This window comes from Podarcis pityusensis (genome assembly GCF_964106645.2).
Source record: "Podarcis pityusensis genome assembly, chromosome: 6".
NCBI lineage: Eukaryota > Metazoa > Chordata > Lepidosauria > Squamata > Lacertidae > Podarcis > Podarcis pityusensis.
The window spans coordinates 59,661,215-59,683,787 of NC_138030.1; the positions used below are offsets into that span (position 1 = coordinate 59,661,215).

The 22,573-nt window shown below is 41.0% G+C and overlaps 1 protein-coding gene across 2 annotated transcripts in view; it reads left to right on the plus strand.

Annotated features, from left to right (window-relative positions):
- FGGY (FGGY carbohydrate kinase domain containing) overlaps positions 1 to 22,573 on the plus strand; it is a 138,287-nt gene that overhangs the window by 11,031 nt on the left and 104,683 nt on the right. For both annotated transcript variants that reach the window (XM_081011826.1, XM_081011825.1), the window contains exons 3-5: positions 2,467 to 2,578; positions 3,259 to 3,410; positions 20,362 to 20,450. In XM_081011826.1, the coding sequence (XP_080867952.1) occupies positions 2,467 to 2,578; positions 3,259 to 3,410; positions 20,362 to 20,450 (353 nt within the window). The remainder of the gene's footprint in view (positions 1 to 2,466; positions 2,579 to 3,258; positions 3,411 to 20,361; positions 20,451 to 22,573) is intronic.

A 22,573-nucleotide genomic window follows, 5' to 3' on the forward strand; every position in this document is an offset into this window, starting at 1 on the left:
TCTACAGCAGACATTTCTACTGAAGTATGGTATGGGTAGGGACGCAGGTGGCGCTGTGGGTTAAACCTAGGACTTGCTGATCTGAAGGTCGGCGGTTCGAATCCCTGCAACGGGGTGAGCTCCCGTTGCTCGGTCCCTGCTCCTGCCAACCTAGCAGTTCGAAAGCACGTCAAAGTGCAAGTAGATAAATAGGTACCGCTCCGGCGGGAAGGTAAATGGTGTTGCCGTGCGCTGCTCTGGTTCGCCAGAAGTGGCTTAGTCATGCTGGCCACATGACCCGGAAGCTGTACGCTGGCTCCCTCGGCCAATAAAGCAAGATGAGCGCCGCAACCCCAGAGTCGGTCACGACTGGACCTAATGGTCAGGGGTCCCTTTACCTTTATGGTATGGGTAGGCTTGTCATAAGTCAGGAAAAGTCCTGGCATGTCCTGGTTTGGGGGCTTCCTAAAAAAGCTCAACAACTTTGCAGGTGTCAGGAATAGGTAAGGGAAATGTAAAACAGCAGGATGTTGCTCCATCTCCTGAATTTCTTTAGTTGTTCTTCGCCTCTCTTTGTGGGTATTATGACCTCCTTTGGCAGCCAGCATTGTCAGGGTGGTCTTGGGGCGGGGAAGGGGGACCTTCAGTCCTCTACTAAAAAAGTCCTGGGTTCGGACTGCTTGGCGTTCTTAGGTTGGCTCTTCAAATATGCATGAGATGCCTGGTAATTCATAGTTGGACAGTTCACCGTTCGCTTGTTATTGATCAGGATTTTCAAATATTAATGAGCCATTCTCTGCAGTGAGTGCCCTAAAGGAGATGGAGGAAGATGGGGGTGTGCCTGAGGATAATGAAACAGAATGCATTTCTTCATTTACTCTTATTCACTCTATTGAACGTTTATCGACATTAATTCCAGCAGGCTTTTAAAATGAATTCTGATTTTCATAGTTAGCTCTATTTTTGTTTCATTGTATTGAGTCTCCTGCACACCACTTAGGAATGGCTGTAATTAAGCGGCATTAAAATTGTTTAAATAATAGGTGTGCTGAAAACAAATAACAAAGTGTACTAAGAATCCCATGCCCATCAAGAGCACTTGAACCTCCAGGTAGTACCGACTGCATATTATAGTGACCTGTTTATATATAAAACAAACATTGGCTAAGTTTGGTGTGGCAGGGAAAGAGTTATTTGCCATAGTGGTGTTGCAATACCTCATAGCCTGCATCTGTCCCCAGTGCCAAATACCTCGTCACCAAGCTAAGAAAAGTTGAGTCGTATTAGCTATGTCTATGCATTTGTACATGCCATGTGTTTATCGATTGATTTTGGTGTGAGCCTCTTTGAGGGTCACCGAAAGATAAGTGGATTAAAAAAAAAGAAGAAGTAATAAAGTAGGAGCATCTATGACCTTAGTTTGCCAAAGTACCCTCATTGCCATCCTCTTAATAGAGGGCAATGAGTTGCCTTACTGTTTTTCTTCTTCTTCTCCTTCTTCAACCTCACTCACACCCTAAAGTATATTCATTACTGCTCAATACAGCAAAGAGCCAAAGGACAAGTTGTTGAAAGATGGTACTAAACTGAAAACAATGGGACTTACATCTCAGTAGACATTACAGCATTTGAAGTAATTCTTTGAAACATCCGCCTTAAATTGTAACTATTTATAATAACATTTTCAAGTTGTCATATTTCTATCTGTCTATCTATCTATCTATCTATCTATCTATCTATCTATCTCTATCTCGTACCCCTCTCAGAGACTGTTTTGTTAATGGGTGGTATAAAAATGCTGCAATTAAATAGAATGGGTAAAATGTTACTTTTTAGCACTTTCTGGATGCTCAGTACAATAAGCCCATCACATACACACAAATGAAAAAGGGGTAAATGTGTATGGGGGGGGGGAGAGACTTTGGCTATTCCACCTGCCATAGAACCCAGTGTGTTTTGACTATAAACCGTTTTGGCTTTAAGTGCGATCCCCAGAACATAACCTGCACATAATTTGTGGCCCTACTAGGTTCCTTTTGCAGTTGCGAAGCAAAAGAATGACTATTCCTCATAAGTTTATGGCTGAGATGGGGTTTTGAATTTGGAGACTACTTGATTCACAGATCAAAATCTTAACTAGTTTTTCAGCATATACAGGGATGTAGAAAACCATGTGTGATCCTAAAGTAGGAGAAAACCAGCCTCTGCAGCTTTGGGGGCCTGTCACATAAGCAGTCTTAACTCTGTGTGGAAGAGCATGCGGATGTGTGCCCTCCCTGGGCTTTTGAACATGCTCTCCAGGGATGATGGTAATGTGAAAGAGCAATTGGGTTTACACTCCCCCTTCCACACATACATTTTGTATTTAAGTAATCTTTCAGAAACCTAAACCCTTTCAGCAATGACCCTATTTTAGATATTCATATTTGTGTGTGTGTTTTGCCTGTATGCAATTCTGAAAATATATAACTGACTTGTTCTTCACAGAAAGTTGTCTGTGGGATAGATGTTTCTCAGATTCGAGGATTGGGCTTTGATGCTACCTGCTCCCTTGTTGTTTTGGACACTCATTTCAAGCCCCTGGCGGTCAACTCTGAAGGTAAGACTTTCTAATAGAACACTGAGATTTTCAGCATTAAAGTGAAATACAAGGTTAAAAAAAAAGAAAGAAATCTATTTAACAACAATTCGGCAGGTAGCTATGAAATTAAAATAGGAAAGACTTGTACCACAAGTTCTCCCTGATATCTCCTGCATGGCTTTATTTGAAATGCTTGTGTCCAAGGCCACAGTCATTGCTTTATCTAGCAAGAATTAAACGAGAGTTGCTGAAAGATTTTGCTTAAAGTTACATATTAGCTGAATTTGGAGAAGTCAACTGAAACAGTTCTAGGAACAGAGAGAGAGGGATGGGAAACTTGTGACCTTCCAGTGCTTGTTTGACTACAGTCTTCTTTGCCTGTGTTGGCTAAGGCTGATGGGAGTTGCAGTCCAATAACACACAGAGGGCCACAGACTTCCCATCTCTGCTATAGGATTAGAGAACTATGGTCTCAGGGCTGTGGTCTAAAGGCCAGGGGCACATGCAGCAACCATTGTACTGAAAATGAGCAGGTCTGGGTCTTGTCAGAGTCTGGATGGGAGACCACCTAGGAGACCTCCCCAGGCATGTTGGCCTTGAGGAAAGTCAGGATATAAATTCATTAAATAATTATGGGGCTAGGTGGGTTACCCATATCTAAATTAGAAATAACTCTAAGATTGGCCTTGTTTTATAAGGAGAACACAACAGAAACATCATTCTGTGGATGGACCATCGTGCAGCTGACCAAGTAGCACGCATCAACGGGACACAGCACAGAGTCTTGCGCTTTGTTGGTGGCGCAATGTCCGCCGAGATGCAGCCACCTAAGTTGCTGTGGATGAAAGAAGTGAGTATGTCTAAAAAGGCAACAGAATTTTGGTTATGTGCCAAGAAGCTTCGGTTCTCCTAAACTCAAACCTACATTCAATTGTAATGAAACATGGTGTGTGTGTGTGTGTGTGTGTGTGTGTGTGTGTGTGTTTTAAAAAAACCTCTGGAGTCTTCTCATTAAGTCAAGAGAGAGTTCTAACTATTGACAAAAACAAAGGTTTAGATGGTGAGTCCTTGGGAGAAGTCTTCTGAGGCTTTCTGTTTTTACGCCAGCTTTCCCTGTTCATTTTTGTGTAAGCCTTTGTTCTCAGCTGGAGAGCCTGGCATCTTGTGTATTTGGCTTTAGGAATGCGAGATCAAGCCTGTATGATTTGCTAACTAAAGAAAATGTTACATCCAAGCACAAATGTGGCCGTAGGGCATAGTGCTGTTAATGTTCACCAGCTTTTGTAGCCTAGTACGTTGCAGAGCGGTGCGACCAGGGCCCAATCCAGCTGTGCGGGTGTGTTTATCCACTTCAGAGTTTGCAAGTAGGATTCCTAGCAATTGATTCTACTGGTGCTTTGCTGACTGAAGGGGTGTGTAGCAGGAAAGAGCTCTTGTGGGAAATCTGCTTCCATACCTTTTTTCTTAGTGCAGCTGCCATCTTTTGTCTCTCATTTGCTGTGGCCTGAACGTGCAACGTCTTTACAGTAATATAGATGGATGAGCAAGAAACTGTCACACAGTAGTTTGTCACCCTGGCTGTGGATAACAAAGGTGAACCAGTTGACTCCAGAACTCTTCTTCCATTGCACATTCTTAAGGGTACCAAAGTGTTTCTAGAGATTGTCATAAACTGATAGGGCACTCTCATTTTAGGGTTCACCCCAACTCAGGAAGAGCATCCTCCATATAAGGGAAGCAAAATAATGTAGGATTTCATAGTCTTTTCAGAAGACTGAGTTGTTCCCTCGGGCTTTAATTGGCTGTTAATGGTTGGGTCTGACATAGTTATTGCTGTATCTGTCTTGTTAATTGTATGTTATATTTAATAGTTTGATTAAGTCATTGCTTTCCAAGGTGAAAAGTATTTTAAATAAATGTGGGATGAGGGAGAGAAGGGGAACAGTGACTATATGAAGTTTGGGGGACTGTTAAAACACTATGGCTTGAATTTACCCAGTTAAAATGATTTAGTCAATAGGACAAACATAAGGAAATGTTTCTTTACCTAATATTTGCAGGATTCATCCCCTTCAGTTGTGATGAACTGGAGGTCGGTCATTGACCTTTGGTGTGATAGATTAGAATGGAACTTTCAGCTTGAAAGTGTCTAGTTACCAAATGCTGGGGACAATAGAGGAAAGTTGTTTTCAATCGTAATCCATTCCAGAAGACCGTTTTGAGTTCCGAAACATTTGAAAACCGAGGCGCAAAGGGTGGCCTGCAAATTTAGTAGAGAAATTTGAAAAAAAACTCAGCGGAACCTGTTCGACTTCCAAGGCATGTTCGAAAATGAAGCATTTACTTCTTTTTTTTGGCAGTCGAAAACCGAAATGTTTGACTTCCGAGATGTTTGACAACCGAGGTACCACTGTATATCGTGCCTTAATTGTGATTGCCTCAGGTTCATCTTTACTTCTCTGTGCATTGAACACTAGATTAGACAGGCCTTTGGTTGACTTGTGAGAGCAATTCATTGCATGCAGCAACAGTATTTGTGGGTAGGTGAGCTAGAAGTAGGCAGGAGTTGTTTGATTAAGGACATGGTTGCTTCTCAGCGAACAGGTGGACCTCTTAGTGTGCTCTCATTTTAAGAAAAGTTGGAGGTTCTCTGGAAAGCAGGTTCTACAGCTATTTGGTTTGAGTTTGGATGGAGGCAAGAAGATTGAGTGAAGGAACTCTTGAGGTATATATCTTCACCTTCAGTGAAACTGAGAGTGGATGGTTGCAGATAATTGGCAGGGACGATCTTATGTGTGTCTTCTTTGGTTTATAAAAATAATATCACACTTTCCCCCTCCTAAAGCCTGAAGAATCCCTGTTAATCTTAGCGAGCCCCACCAGTGTTGTATTTTCTGTGACTTTCATCATACCTCCAAAATTGCCACCTGAGCTGTCTTGCTTCATATGCATGAAATAGCCGTGGAGCAGACAGAAGGCGCTGTCTTCATAGTCTAATTCTTATGCCCTCTCTTTAGTTTAAATTTTATGTGTCTGAGGTTGATATATAGCTTCTTAATACCAACTGTCAGATGAAAGGGAAAAATGTGTGCCACTTGAATTTTTTATAACCTCCACCAGTCTGTCTTGTACATTTGGTCTCAATGATGCTTTCTGTCTCTTAATGAAGGCCAAATGTAAATTGCCCCCTGTCAGCGTACAACAGCTGGAGTCTCTTTTCCTGACTCTCATCGTAGAGTAACAAGGTGGAGGCTAGAGAAGGTCAAGGAAGTTAACTGGCAGAAGCTGATAGTGACAGATTCAAGTTAATAGGGGTTAATTAGCATTGCTTGTGGACCTTGTCATGAAATATGAATATTCACTTAAACTCCCATTCCATACGTCAGTGGTCTTCTAATTATTTATAATAGTTTTAGGAAAAGGTTGGGTTTCATACTCAGTCTTTTAAATGGGAGTCAGAAATATCAACAAATGGAGGTTGCCAACAAAAATGTTTAGTCTAGTAGCCCCAAGCAGACGAATGTGGCCACGTAGGGAAATAAGTGTGTGTGAAAATATAAGATCTCTGTGGCTTGCCAGGATTGATGTTGTGGATGTGGAGTAGTTAATGGGAAGTTCTGTGACAATAGTCTGCCTCCCAGTGCTCGGGGAATAGGATTTGTCACTTCTGGCTGTCAGTGCAAAACAACCTACAGTGGTACCTCGGGTTACATACGCTTCAGGTTACAGACTCTGCTAACCCAGAAATATTGCTTCAGGTTAAGAACTTTGCTTCAGGATGAGAACAGAAATCATGCTCCGGCGGCATGGCAGCAGCGGGAGGCTCCATTAGCTAAAGTGGTGCTTCAGGTTAAGAACAGTTTCAGGTTAAGTACGGACCTCCAGAATGAATTAAGTACTTAACCCGAGGTACCACTGTATATTTAGAAAAATGGATGGGCTAGTGTAGTTTCTTCTCCCCTAGTACTATATTTTTCTGTGTATAAGATGCCCCCATGTATAAGACAACCCCCTTTTTTTTTAACCCCAAATTAAGAAATCTGGCCAGAAGCCGAATCCAAACCCATCTGCATTCACCATCCGTGTATAAGATGACCCCCAATTTTTGACTATTTTTTAAAAGCAAAAAACGTCTTATACATAGAATAATACGGTAGTTTAAAATAGGTCTACAATTTGACATGTGTGTTTGCATGGGTATTCTCTGGTTATGATACTTCTGTATTCTATGGGTTAGCTTGAGCCTTTGGTCTAATGAAGATTTTTATTCAACATTTTTATATTGTCCTTTTGGTATGTAAAGCATCTTGGATGCTTATTTTTGCAACAGCACCGTGTGGTAGGTTGAGATCACCCAAAGTAGGGCCCTTGGTGATTGGTAAGAGTTCTCCAAGGAAGAAGCAAGGGGTAAATAAGCAGAGAGGGGAAGGCCACTGTGTTTACAGAGTATCCAAACCTTGAAGGGTCAAGATTTTTGTTTCATTTTTAAAAATTGCTTGGAAACAGTGGAAATTGATTAGATGTTGATTAGGGTGCATATACTAGTATTAGTTGTTGCTTCTGTATTTGTCATGAAAGGTAGATTTTCTCCACTATTTTGAGTACAGTGGTACCTCAGGTTACATACGCTTCAGGTTACATACACTTCAGGTTACACACTCTACTAAGCCTGAAATAGTGCTTCAGGTTAAGAACTTTGCTTCAGGATAAGAACAGAAACCGGGCTCTGGCGGCGCGGCGGCAGCAGGAGGCCCCATTAGCTAAAGTGGTACCTCAAATTAAGACCAGTTTCAGGTTAAGAACGGACCTCCAGAATGAATTAAGTACTTAACCCGAGGTACCACTGTAGATCTATATGAATGGAAGGACTTGTTTCTTTTTTCCTGTCTTTTAAATAACTATGATACACATATGTAAGGGATCCTAATTATTCTACAGCAGGCATAGGCAAACTCGGCCCTCCAGATGTTTTGGGACTACAATTCCCATCATCCCTGACCACTGGTCCTGTTAGCTAGGGATAATGGGAGTTGTTGTCCCAAAACATCTGGAGGGCCGAGTTTGCCTATGCCTGTTCTACAGTAACAATTCTAGAATTAAAGGATATGTTATGTTTTGATGCTTTAGAACTGAGCTGATCAACTTGTTTGGTCATTTATAATAATGGAAATAAAAGAATGATGGGAAACTGAAATGGGGACAGGGAGGTGTTGTCCAGGGATACATAATAAATCCATTTATGAGCTGGGAATTTAATTTTATCTACTGTTTGTGATCCTTGTTTTGCATCCGATGCTAAACCATGGTTTGTGGTTGCTGCTGAACCATGTCAATGGGCTGCCACAAAATATTTGGTCTATCTCCTAAAAACAGTGGCTCCAGACTTACTTGATATGGTTTTGATCATGTCAAATGCAAATGTGAATTGAAAAATTATTGAATATCCAGTTGCAGAGTCTTGTTCTGCTTTTTTTTCTTTCCAAGAACAGTGGTGCCTTGCAAGACAAAATTAATTTGTTCCGCGAGTTTTTTCGTCTAGCGAATTTTTCGTCTTGCGAAGCACGAAATCCCATAGGAATGCATTGAAATTCAATTAATGCGTTCCTATGGTCAAAAAAAGTCCAAACAAAGCCAAATTTGGTACAACAAGAGTTTATTAAGTGCTCTTTAAAGTCACACATACTGTAAAGAGCATTTCAAAAATTGAAGGAACAATAAATTAAGTTTCTAAACATGACAGAAAAACATTTAAAAATCAACAAAGTGTACAGTACATTTTCTAAGACTCTGGGGGACAACTTGAAGAAGGTTCCTCTTCCACTCTTTGCTTCTTGCTGAAGAACCCCCTCCTCAACTGTTCCCCCAGCCACCCACCACACAGAAATTCAAATCCAGATTTTTTTTTAAAAAACAGCAGAGTGGCCCAATGGTCACAGAAAATCATAAAAATGCAGAAAAAAAAACACACAAGCTTCCAGATTCTTGCAAACCCCTCCCCAACACCAAGTCCTTGAATTCCATACACCCCAACCCAAAATCCAAAACCCCAAAAAAAAGTTTTAAAAGTTTAACTTATCAAATGGCTGCAAAAGAAGTTTTGGAAAAGCTTCAAAAATCACCAAAGTCTTCAAAAACCTCAAAAAAGGCTACCACACCGCGTTCTATGAGTTGCTCCTCGAAGTCAAGTCGCAACTGTATTAACGGTGTTAAGAAAAAGGAAACACTGATGGATATGGGGAATTCAAACCGGGGAAGGGAGGGGGAGATTTAGAATCCAAAGGCTGTGTAACTACTTTTTGAATCCTTTTATATTTTTTATTTTTTCTATCTTTCTATAGCTTTTTGTATATCATCTTATTTTGACTGGACGTGTTTATTAAAAAAAGGGAATTCGTGGAAGGAAATTGGGGCGGACCTCGGGGAAAAAATCTTTTTTTCTTTCTGTTAATGATGAGGGATGGTGGAATGATTGTATAATTTAAATTTGAATAGTGGGTTAAACAAATTAAGTTTTAAATTGGGAGTGAGAGCTTGTAGAACCAAATTAATGAAAGGGGAATACGGTAGGGAGGGGGATGGGGGAGTCCCAGAAAGTTGGTAATGAAAGTAAGGTTTCAAATGTATTTTATTTTTATTTATTTTTTTGGGTATTTTTATCTTTTGTATCTTGGAAACTTTAATAAATATGATTTAAAAAAAAAGAAAAGAAAAAGGAAACAAACTTGCAAGACGTTTTCGTTTTTCGTCTTGTGAAGCAAGCCCATAGGGAAATTCGTCTTGCGAAGCAGCTCAAAAAACGCAAAACCCTTTTGTCTAGCGAGTTTTTCGTCTTGCGAGGCATTCGTCTTGCGGGGCACCACTGAACTAATGTACCAGCAATATATGCCATTAGGCCTTGGTGTCTTCCTGGAGATGAAATTAAAGTATGTTTTTGTTACACAAATAAGCATATTTCTGTGTGAAGAAATTAAGTTGTAGCTTTGTTTCAAAACAACCAACCAGAATGTAGCATCTCATTGTAATAATGTATTACATAGCACAATGTTGAAAGTGACAATGCTGAAGGTAAGAGGAAGCAAAACAAGCACATCAAATAAACACTTAAGCCTACTTGAAGTAAAGGGTTTGTAAAGTACTTTTTGAGCAAATGGGAATCAGAGAGAGAATTGTGACTTTCTTGGGAAATGACCTACTCAGGTCACCTTTCAGAGAGCAAAAAAAAAATAAATCTTCTGAAGTCCATTTCTCTTCCTTCTTTGTGAGAGGAGAGCACTTTTGGACGAACCATATATTAAGAGCAAGATGTGTTTGGCAGGCCTGTGCAAAGAGGTTTACACAGTGTCTGTCTGCATGGTGTCTGGCTGTGATTTCCTCTCTAAGCCTCCAGTTTTCAAGGGGATAAAATGTCACCCAGCTCACTATTGAAAACATTTCCTTTAAGAATTAAAAACATTTCTCTTAAGAACTGAGCAAGTAGAGTGTTTCTCTCTTTTTTTCTGCCTTCCCTTGTGGGTTTTTGTTTCTTCTTTTTTTTTACTCTCCAGTGTCTAATCCCCTCTTCCCGCTGCAAAGCATTAAATGATATTCCCATTTGCTTCCGTGAGTATGTCCTTTTTGTCTTGTGACATTTGAAATGTGACAAAACTATTGCTGCCCCCTTTTCATTTTCTGGTCTTTTTCTTCTATTATTTACAGACCCTCCCAGCCCCCCACACCTGTGTATATGCCTAATAACACTTTATTTTTTTAAAAATATAATTTTTATTAATTTTCCAATATAAAATTATACAAAACAAAACATCCAATTTATTACCAACATCCTCTTTTTGGACTTCCATCAGCATGTCTGATAATTCTCTGTTTTGCTCACTTCTTCCACATTTCTCAATTTAGTATTGCACTACATTAATATCTTATTTTACCTTATTTTTTAAACAATATTTCTACCATACATTCTCACAGAACTGCCTAATAACACTTTAAAAATGCATCTGCCAAGTGAGGCATGCAGTTCATCTATCCGTTGAAGTGGAATCTAGTCCATGGAAACTGGTGCCACAAACCAGTTACTACTCTTCAAGCTGCACAACAAGTCTTGAAAGCTGCTTTCTGTCCAGTGAGAAGCCTCTCAGCAGAGGTCCGATAGACACCTGTATGTCTAGATGTTTGCAATATTTTGTTTAGCCATCTTAAAGCATGCTTGTTTCCTTTCACCATCCCAGTTACATCTTATGATTGAGAGTAGATTTATATGACTGCCCTTTTGTTTTTTTTATAAATGATATTTATTAAAGTTTCAAAGAAAGGATTACATAAATAAAAAGAGAAGGAAAAAAAAAGAAACAAAAAGGAAAAAAATACAAAATACAAAAAAAAGATAAAAAACACATCAGTCTTTCCATGCCTTACATTTCATTTCCTTACTTCCCTGACCTCCTCACACCTCCCTTTTTTGTATTCCAGTTCTGTTAATTAATTCAGCAATTCCTTTCCCTCTTTGTTTTTGTCTTAATCCTTTAACTTAATATATTATAACTTTGGATTTTCGCCTGTTAACAATCCATTTTTTCATACACCTTTATAACATTACTGCTAAAACCACTTAACTTCATTCTGACATCATTCTAACATTCATTAATTTTGCAGTATTTCTGTAAATAGTCTTTAAATTTCTTCCAATCTTCTTCCACCGACTCTTCTCCCTGGTCTCGGATTCTGCCAGTCATTTCCGCCTATATGACTGCCCTTTTCCACTCTGCAGTGGTTTTCTTTGCAGCTGTCCTGTATTAAAATTGAAGACTCATATCCGGCACTTGAGCTGAAGTGTCCACCTCACCTCAGTGCCTGCTGTTGGCAGCACAAACACTCTGCCAGGGCTTGCTCAGCATCTTTCCACCCTGAGTTGCTGAGGAAAATCTGCTTACCTCATCCTTTGTTACTAGAAAAGCCATATAGGGTTGTATCAGTTTTCTTGTGGTTGCTGTACAGCACCGTCACAGAGGGAAAGAGAGCGTTGGCATTGTCTGCTGAGTCAGTTCTTGGCCTAGGACAAGGTAGTTTTAAGAAGAGCTTCTGTGCTTCAAAATCTACAGGGAGAAGCCTTCAGATTGTAGGGTTTCCATTGGTTTCCATTAGTGATGCTGTGTTGTGATGAAGTGCCACCCTCTGACATCAGCGCTATAGCTCTGGAGCCTGAAGGATCCCATGCCTGCTCCCCGCCTCATGCCAAAAGCTTATTCCAACCACTTAATCGTGAGAAAAATAAGTGTGTATTCTGAGTTCATTTTGTTGTTGTTTAGTCGTGTCTGACTCTTCGTGATCCCATGGACCAGAGCATGCCAGGCACTCCTGTCTTCCACGGCCTCCTGCAGTTTGGTCAAACTCATGCTGGTAGCTTTGAGAACACTGTCCAACCATCTCGTCCTCTGCCATCCTCTGTGCCCTCCATCTTTCCCAACATCAGGGTCTTTTCCAGGGAGTCTTCTCTTCTCATGAGGTGGCCAAAGTTTTGGAGCCTCAGCTTCAGGATCTGTCCTTCCAGTGAGCACTCAGGGCTGATTTCCTTCAGAATGGAGAGGTTTGATTTTCTTGCAGTCCATGGGACTCTCAAGAGTCTCCTCCAGCACCATAATTCTGTAATTGTTTTGTGTCCAGGCACATGACTCAGTCGTAATAGCATGCTTGTTACGAAAAGTTGGCAGTATTGTATTCAGTGTGCCATGCCGTGAAATGGGCCATTCTGGCTGTAGAATAAAATGCCTATGAGTTCCTTGGTTGGAATGAGTTAGGGATACATAACAACATTGAGAAATGCCTCCCTCCTGTATTCAAGAGAAATAATGTACCATTTTGGTCTGAACATAGGCTGCACCCCACTCCCCATCCCCCAAAAACTGTCTTTTATAAAACCTGAATGTGACCTATAACTCATATAGGCAAAGAAGCTGTGATTTTAAAAAATCTCATTTCTAGGGTCTGGTCTGTAGTTGGGGACAGCTTATGCATGCACTAGGCCAGTTCAGTAAGTGGAAAATCTTTGAACCTCCGTCTCTTGAGCAGTTGGGTGATAACAAGTTATGTTTCAAATACATCTTAGCTCTCACACCTTACATTTCTTGGCAGCGAGGAACCAGATCAAGGAGAAAGTGATATGATGACCTAACTGTAGTTTTCCACTTCTTCCATCTATGACTCAGATATGGAGAGGATTAAGATGACTCCTTTCACTCTAGGGAACAGGATGGGTGCATCGTATGATGCCTTTTGTTTTTATGATGAATTTTATATTATAGTGGATCACCATAAGGTTTATTCTCTGGTTTTCCAAATCTGCACACATGCTTCCTACCATTCCAGATTAGACCTCTCCTCTAATACTTTCCTTTAATTTTATTTGCACACTTTTGCATGATGCATCCTCTTTCTTCATTCTTCCTGCCCTTCGCATTGCCTGTCTTCAGACAAATATGGAAGTAAACCAAGAGAGAAACCCAGCTGAACTCACCAGTGTGAATGATTTTTCAGTCAGGGTTTTTTTTTTTGGACGGGGCTGTTTTTATTAATCACAGCTCAGCAATACCTTTATTGGGACCAATCAGAATGTCACAAACGTGTGACAACCATTTGAGTTCTCTAGAATGCTTTAATCAGACAAGATACTATAGGAGTGAGGAAGGCAAGGATGAAAAAATATATATCAAAAATTAGGCTGATGTTTGTATCTGTGTGGTTAGCTTGTAGGCTCAGTTCCAAGATGGAGATTGCAGACTGCACAGGTCCCTTATAGGTGCTACAAAGATTATCAAGTTATACACCTAGATTTCTTGGATAAAGAAACAATGGCTGCTCCCCATTTGTGAGCAATTAAATCTGGCTTGTAACCAGATCTGTCCTTTAAACAAAGCGTTTAGACTCCTGGTGCAACAGAGAAGTAAAACAAAAAACCCAAACATGCCAGTCTTTCATTTAGCAAAGTAAGTAATGGATTTTGGATGGCGTACTTGATACCAAATTTCATATTCAAAATATAATTTCAGTCTGGTATGAGTTTAATGTGTGTAACGTTTGACTAATATATGGGTAAATGGTAAAGGACAGAGATAGCAGTGATATATAGAATGGAGACATACAACAACTTTTCGAACAGACTGGGAAATGTTTCAAATGTGGTGACTTTCTATGCATCTGATTACAGTGGTGCCTCGCAAGACGAAATTAATCCGTTCTGCGAGTCTCTTCGTCTAGCGGTTTTTTCGTCTTGCGAAGCAACCCTATTAGCGGCTTAGCGGATTAGCGCTATTAGCGGTTTAGCGGCTATTAAAGGCTTAGCGGCTTAGCGGCTAAAAGGCTATTAGCGGCTTAGCGGCTTAGAAAAAGGGGGGGAAGCGAAAAAAATCTCAAGACTTGCAAGACATTTTCGTCTTGCGAAGCAAGCCCATAGGGAAATTCGTCCTGCGAAGCGCATCGAAAAACGGAAAACCCTTTCGTCTAGCGGGTTTTTCGTCTGGGAGGCATTCGTCTTGCGGGGCACCACTGTATTACTTCTGCGTAGCAGAAAAGTCTTAACTATGTAGACCGATACATACTATTCTTTTGTTTGTGTGTGTTATGTGTTGTGAAGCCACAATCTGTTTTTGGTATGTGTGCAATTTATAGTTTATGTTCTGTAGCCTAGTTAGAATTGTTTGCTGTGTCAGGTATTTGAAATGGCCCTTGTGATTCTTAGGATTCTTGATACAGTGCCATATTTTAGCTTATACTTGCAGAATATGTGCGTAAAATGCACTTGGATCTGGCCACATTTTCCTGTAACCTTCTGTGGCTTAGAATGTTGGACCATGACTTCACCACCTGGTCATGAAGTCCACTGGGGAATCGCCACCTTGCACCCCACTGGGTCAATCACAGCCCAACTCCTTTCATAGATTCTCCCCTGCAGATTCTCCTCCTACTCCAAAGAAGAAAGCACGTAAAACACCATAGGTCTTGACTTGTAGAAAGGAAGGTGCCATGCTGAGTCAGGCTATTGGGCTATTCATCTTAGTATTGTCTACGACGACTGGCAGTGACTCTCCAAGGTTTCAAATTGGAGCCTTATCCAGTCCTACCTGGAGATGCCAGGAATTGAAACTGCTACCTCCTGCATGCACAACAGGTGCTCTGCTGCTGAGTTGCAGCCCTTTCCTTTATGTAGTTCTTTCATTCACCCACCACCCACTTCTTCAGACTCTGGGATAATGCTCTCATGGGAAGGAATTGCTTTATGAATGGTTCTCCGTTGACCCAGGGCTTTTGATGGTTATCTCCTTCCACCGTGAAACAGCACTCCAGAGACTTCTGTGCCACGAAGATAATGTTGGGTGTTGTCCCATATGATGTGCCTTCAGTACCCTTTTCCTGCCTGCCAGATCATCTATGAAAAGCTTGCTGTGTTTTTAAAAAATTAATCACTGCTCGTTACTCATTACTGTGTTTTTATATCCCAGTTGGAGAGCCATATTGTGCCAAAAGGCATCTGTTATGCTTTCCTTCTGTAACGAACATGGTGTCCAGCAGTTATATCCAAAAGATAGAATCATAGAATTGGAAGGGACCCTGAGGACCATCTAGTCCAACCCCCTGCAATGCAGGAATCTTTTGCCCAACGTGGGGCTCAAACTTACGACTCTGAGATTGAGTCTCATGCTCTACCTGTTGTGCTTCAACACCAGAGATGCATTGTGGGCAGGGGTTAGTTTGTGGAGAGGTGTTCTTGAGTTGTGGCGTGTGTTTCAGGAATTAGATTAGTTCCCCCATTGATCTAGCATGCTTCATTCACACTTCATTTATTAGAGGAGAGGAATGGGATAGTCCCTTGCACATGCTTTATTTCACAGGGCAGAAGGCCAGAGCATAATATCTTGGCAATTAATAACCAAATGGCAACTACTTTGTAATCACTCCAGTTCTCTTTCTCTCCCTTCCTTGTTTGAAGGAGTCTGGCATATTTATGATGTTCACTTCTTCATTTACAAGCAGCTTTTTTCATGCTTCTTTTATTCCCTCTTGTCACCTTTGACCCACAATGACTAGCAAAACAGAGATGCTAGAAATTCCTTCTATCAAAAACATTCTTTGGATTGTTGAGAGAATGAGGAGGGAGGAACGAGTGGTTCTCCTTGTCCCCATCCTCTGAGGCATCGGAAATCGTCTCAACATGAAACAATCGCCAGGTATTATAGATGGGTGCTGAAATCTCTATAACTTCCCCCCTCTTGGCTTCCAGTGGAATGAGTTTTCACTAATGTGGAAGGGGAAGAAAGGGAAAAGCAAGATCAGTTCCTTGCCTGTGACATTCTTATACTTGCCAGTTCACCACTGTTTTAAGCAAACACAGCAAATATCAGATTCATTGAAATAAACAAGGCCTACTTTCCTTTAAGATTAGAGGGGCTAGAAAAATATTTCAGATGCCTAGAAGATACCTTTGGTATAAAATGTTTAGGAGAGATAGGAACCTGGCGATTGTTTTAGTTATTACTCTTTTTCTTGGAGGTTATAAAAGGAAAGATAAGCATGTTGCAGGCATGGCCTAAGTACATTAAATCTTCCGTAACTTTAGAAAGCTGAATCAAGAAATTAAGAAACATAGGGAAAGGGAAAGGCCAGAAATCGAAGAAAATACTAATCTGTTCAGTTCAAAAAGAGCTTTAAGTAATCAATTGGTGTCTCACATGTCTTTAAAGTAAGACAAAAACAGTTAAGAAAATGTCCAGCAGAATATTTCCAGACAATAGTATCTTGAGTACACAAATCACTAAAAAGAGAGCGCACTGAATCCAAACATTTGAGAATAAACAATCTGCAATATAGAACAACTGCACCTTTTCCATCCACCCTTGGTGATGACCCTCAAATATGCCTGACATCTGGTAAATGGATTGCTCATTCATGCCTCCATGTGCTGGCTAGATTAAAAGTTGAAAATGCTTTCAGGCCAAGGTCCAAACGAACAATGGCAGTTCTAAAATAACTCCTGTATCATATAGTCCATGAAGTCCCACCCCCCACAATGCTGTCGGAGACTGGAAATGGACGTGGACTTGAACTGTCTTGTTATGGATGTGGAACATCAGGTCTTTTACACATTTCATTGCAGTTGAAAACTTCCCTAAGGTCTCTTTGGCTGCAGGTCTGCTTCCAAGCTCATTCCCATAGCATGGTGAGGAAGAGATCTTGTCTATGGAAGTACACCCAGAAACTGCCAAGAGGTGTCCTGAGCTGGTAGATTTGCTGCTAAGTACTTTTCCAAGAAGCCATTAATACTGTGGTACCTCGGGTTCGAGGGACGCGGGTGGCGCTATGGGTTAAACCACAGAGCCTAGGACTTGCTGATCAGAAGGTCAGCGGTTCAAATCCTCGCGACAGTGTGAGCTCCCGTGGCTCGGTCCCAGCTCCTGCCAACCTAGCAGTTCAAAAGCACGTCAAAGTGCAAGTAGATAAATAGGTACCGCTCCAGCGGGCAAGTAAACGGCATTTCCGTGCGCTGCTCTGGTTCGCCAGAAGTGCCTTAGTCATGCTGGCCACATGACCTGGAAGCTGTACGCCGGCTCCCTCGGCCAATAAAGCGAGATGAGCGCCGCAACCCCAGAGTCGGCCACAACTGGACCTAATGGTCAGGGTTCCCTTTACCTTTTACCTCGGGTTACAGACGCTTCAGGTTACAGACTCCGCTAACCCAGAAATAGTACCTCGGGTTAAGAACTTTGCTTCAAGATGAGAACAGAAATCGCATGGTGGCGGTGTGGCGGCAGCGGGAGGCCCCATTAGCTAAAGTGGTACCTCAGGTTAAGAACAGTTTCAGGTTAAGAACAGACCTCCAGAACGAATTAAGTTCTTAACCCAAGGTACCACTGTACTGAGAAAGGGCTACAGTTACAAAACTTCGCCTAATTCCTATGTTCTCCTGCGGAAAGAGTGCAGCCTTTTCTTCTGTTGTTTCTGCAGTGGGCAGGCTCTTGCTCTTGCATCACCAGTGCCTTGAGATCAGAGATGGAGGAATTTGTGGCCTCCCAGATGTTGCTGGCCTACAGCTCCCATTGGTCCTCACCAGTGGCTGTGCTGGCTGGGGCTGATGGAGTTGTAGTTCAACAACATCTGGGAGGTCACAGTTTCCCCCTCCCTCTTTAGGGTGTCTGTATATTATGTATGACATCTAGTGGTAACCAGGATCTTAGTCCCATCCATCACTTTTTTTTCTCTAAGTGAGCTGTATGCACATGAATATAAAGTGTGCAAATCAATATGGCTGCACCATGCTGCAACCAGCATGGCAGGTGTACGTGAAGGGACAGAATTAAACTGGTTCACCCATTGGTTTTAGAGATAACTTCTACTGCGAATCATCATTGCTATTCATATCCACATGTTTTGAGAGCCAGGCTTACCCATGTGTGGGTTTCCTTTTGACCCATGATCCAACTTTTAAATTAGTCATGTGGCCTCCAGATGAGCAATAACACCGTACCCCTAAGATGGAGGCTGCAAAGGTTCCTGATGGGTAGTTTTCAGAATACTTGATATGTCCTAATAACTTCTAGCAATTGTGGTCTGTTAAGGGACCTGAGAATTGTTAGGAGACCCCTATTCCCTTCACAGAGCTACAATTCTCAGAGTTTCCTGGGGAGAGGGATTGGCTATTAAACAGCCGAGCAGAGTAATTTATGGTGCTCTGCTATGGTAGTATTTCCAGCTGTTTAACGGCATTGGGGTTGACCACTGCTTTAGCAAGAGCAGTGAAGTGGGTGGAATCTGGCAAAGCGACCAAGGACAAAGAGTTGTATCCTGGGGGTGGGAGGCAGGATAGCTAAACAAAATTTCTTTGCCTGCGGCTCTGAAGGGTGAGTGGCATGATATGAATTGGAGCATTAAACATTTTTTTTTTTTTTTTAGGGCTTCCCACGGGATTTTGGTATACTTGTTAACTGTGTGGGTGTAGCACAAATGGAAGAGTGAATTATAATTAGCACTGAATGCATGGAGACCATTGTCCTAGTGTGGAAGCATATTGCAGAGCCTGATGTACTTTGTCTGCGCTAGTCAGTGATGACAAATCACTTTCATGACAACAATGAATCATTTAGATGCTCTTTAAGGGTCATATTTTTGTGGCTTTTGGAGATGCACAGTAGTGAAATTAATATCCCGTGACTTCTTATTTTTCTCTCTACTGAATAGCTGGGTCTGTTTAGGGTTCCATGATTAATATTCACCAAAAGTCTGTTCCTTTTGACCCTAAATCACAAGAGAATTGCTCCTCAGTCCTGCCCCACTTGCTGTCATTGAGCATTGAGTGATATGGCTGCTCTGGTCTACTTGGCCTTCATTAGAGGAAACTAGGATAAGCTGCCCAAAAATGTTCAAAAGCTCTTACCTTCATTGTATCTCATCTCTGTCCAAGTAGACTTCCCTTACTGCCATTTCTACTCCTGAAAGACTTATAGTTAAATATGGGAATGCACCTGTATTGGAATTGTTTTAAAGATGTTTTTTGCTGCTTATTGATACGAATTCAGTATTTCATACTGCTACTACATTATGGCTTCTGTTACACTGGGAATGCATGATGATTTTTTGCAAAATAAAACAGAAAGGATTTTTAAAGAGTAAAAGCTTACATTTTAGAGACAATAAAAATACATAGGGTGGAAATATCAAAGGTCAAGTATTACTGTGTGTATAGCTAAATTCAAAGAACTATGGCATTGCACTTTCATAGTGAAAACATTACTGCTTTCGAAAAAAGTGGGGGACGGGGACCCTCGGCCATCCTCTTTTTTAAAATAATAATTTTTGTTTGCACTTTTTCCATACAGTTCCAAAAGAATAAGTAAAAGTTAAAAGGAAAAAAGGAAAACAAAACCACAACCAAACAGGGACACAACATAAGACACCTAAGGACTTCCTATCCTCTCCTTCTCCGGTGTCCTTCCTTTTCCTTCTCTTCCACGTATTCTAAGTTGCCAAGTTCTGCTCTTCTTAATAATTTTCTCTTACTTCCTCTTACACTGCTGAATTTATTCAAGTCCTGCCAATCGGCTCACCTGTTTATACTGATTCTTAAAATACTCTACAGAAGTTTTCCAATCCTTTTTATATTCTTGATGGTCTTCTTCTCTTATCTTCCCTCGGCCATCCTCCTTATCCAGTAGATGACTAGGTGTTTCAATTCAGTTGATGATAATGCCGTGGTTGGTTGTCCACCGGGACTTTTCCTTCTGCACAAAAGCTCCCAAATGAAACCTTAACCAAACTAAGTTTTCTCCTGTGATATCAGGATGAAGAAAGGCAACTTGAAAGCCCCTGGGCACCTCTTAAGTCCATACCTTTGGGCAAGTATGGCTGTTCTGAGTGCCATTCCTGTGGTGGTTATGACAGAGTGCATGGGAATGACACACACACACACACACACACACACACACACACACGTATACAAGGAATAAAGGCAAACAGTAGTACTGTACAGGCCTTATATTTATCCTGTGGTGGTTGCAAATAGGATTTGTGAAAACATCATTGGGGAAGGCAATTGTTGATTCTTGTTAGCACCACATCTTGGAAAAGAAGACATGAACAAGGGCCAGATATGAGCTGCCCAAGTTCTTTCAGTATATGTGTGTATCAAGCACATGCTGATTACTTTGTGTAGGGATGGGTGAGGTCTTATTCTTGTCTTGGATATTTGTTTATAATTTACATTTGTTATGAAGTTACAATAGACTAAAACTGCATATTTATATTTGTCCCTTTAAAAAAATTGCTAGAATTTGCGAGAGTCGTGCTGGGAAAAAGCAGGGTACTTCTTTGATCTTCCGGATTTCTTATCGTGGAAAGCAACAGGTGCCACTGCAAGGTATGTGAAATACTACTGCATGCTTGGGTTTTTTTTTACCATATCTTTTCTTGTGTTAGTTTTTCGCCTTAATTCATTTTGACTATATGCAATGTATGTACATCTGTATATGATTTAGGCTACTTGGGAACATCTTGAACCTATCTTCTGTTGCTATGGTGCATTCCTGAACAAAATGGTTCTTGTAAGCACTTTTAATTCTTAGTATGTTGTCATTACTATTGGTCTCGCACTCCATTTCTGGAACCTGAGCCAAGCCAATGCCAGTTTTGTTCTTTGAAAGTACTGCCAGGGCTTTATAATTTCCATAGAGAAAAAGCATCTTAACATTCCAGTTTAGGTGCAAAAAAGGCGAGAGAGGGAGCCCTTGGAATCCAAAGACTGACTTCAGATGGAGTAGAATATCTGCTTTCTGAAACCTCCCAGCACTGGATATAAGTAAAAACAATTCTTTTCTTTCCAGGTACTAGTACATGCATAATATGGTCAAAATGCTGTTGTGCCCTAAAATGTAAACTCTATCAAGCCTCCCCAAGGCAGAATTTATCAAGAAACTGGTTTGTTGATTTGTTTCCATTTAAGTGTGTGAGAGTGCATTCTATAGCAACCCTTCCAGAACTGGAATTATCTAGATTACCAGTTTCTCAAATAGCTTTCTATCAAACTGCAAAGGAGAAATGGGTATGCATCTATGAAAGCTGTTGCCCAAATGCTACTTAGCTCTGCATTGCATGGTGTTTTGTATTCAATTCACCTACAAAAATGTTTGAGATCTAAGTGGTTGAGGGAATCATAGAAGGTGAGACTTGATGCTAGCCACATTACACCTTACGTTTCATATAAACTGGGCTGAGCTACAAAATCCCTGACCATTTTAAAGGCAAGAGAATCTGGATTTCTAGTTCTAAGCTTTGAGTGCTAATAGAGTGTGCCCTGAGGCAGAGACAAGGGTATATGCTTTCTTTTGTCATGGAAGAATTAAACGAGGAAGACTTAAATTTTGCGGCACTGAAAACTTGCCTCAAGTACCCTTTTATGGAAAGGGTACCTAGTTTTAAACTTTGTTTGCAGCATTCTAGTGCAGGCATAGGCAAACTCCGGCCCTCCAGATGTTTGGGACTACAATTCCCATCATCCCTGACCACTGGTCCTGTTAGCTAGGGATGATGGGAACTGTAGTCCCAAACATCTGGAGGGCCGGAGTTTGCCTATGCCTGTTCTAGTGGGTATTGGACCAAGATTATAGCAATTATTCTACTGATAGGGACAGAGACAGGATGTCCTGGAAGGGATGCTGTCCTCAGGGGCAAAGATTCACAATGTGACAGAGAAGTTGCCAAGTCTTATAAAACCCAGCAGATGGTAATAGCTGTTTGACAGTGGCATGGATTCCCATGGAAGGTGGTGGATTCTCCTTCTCTGGAGGTTTTTAAGCAAAGGTTGAATGGTCATCTGTTACGTACGATTTAGTTGAGATTGCTGGGGGTTGGACTGACTCTACAATTCTTTGATTCTGTGATAGAATCCGTTGGCTGCTAGTCATGGTAGAAGGAAGGAGAAATCTTAAGCACAGTCAACTACCATAAACCTTGTTGGGTCAAGAAGTCACACACATAGCCTCTGTTCTGTTGCAGCCCTTAGTGACTGTTGACTGTGAAAGAGAAACTCATAATATTTTAGTAGATCCTACACCTCCTAGATCCTTGGACCTCCTCTAAACCTCCACAGTAAAGGTTCTGTGTTGTCCTCTCTTTCTTATTGAGGTTCCATACTTAGAACAGCTGTGTTTAAAAAACCAAGCACATACTAGCACTAGAAAACAGTCAAAGCATTTAAAAATAGAATGAAAATGAAGATTCATATTCCATTAAAATAATAATGCTTTTGTTCTAAGGCCATCCATGATGGAAACTGATAAATAGACCTAGCCAGAGAGCTCCCTCAAGCATTCCTAGCCCCTCACAATACTGGAAAACATACAAAATAACAAACCTCTCTTTTGGAAATCATTGTCCATTGTGCTTAGTATTAGGTGGTTATTGCTTTGTTTGTTTTAAATCTTTTGCTGCTGTTAGAGGTTTTGTACAACACGTTTACTGAGAAGTAGGTGTTATTGATTTTTT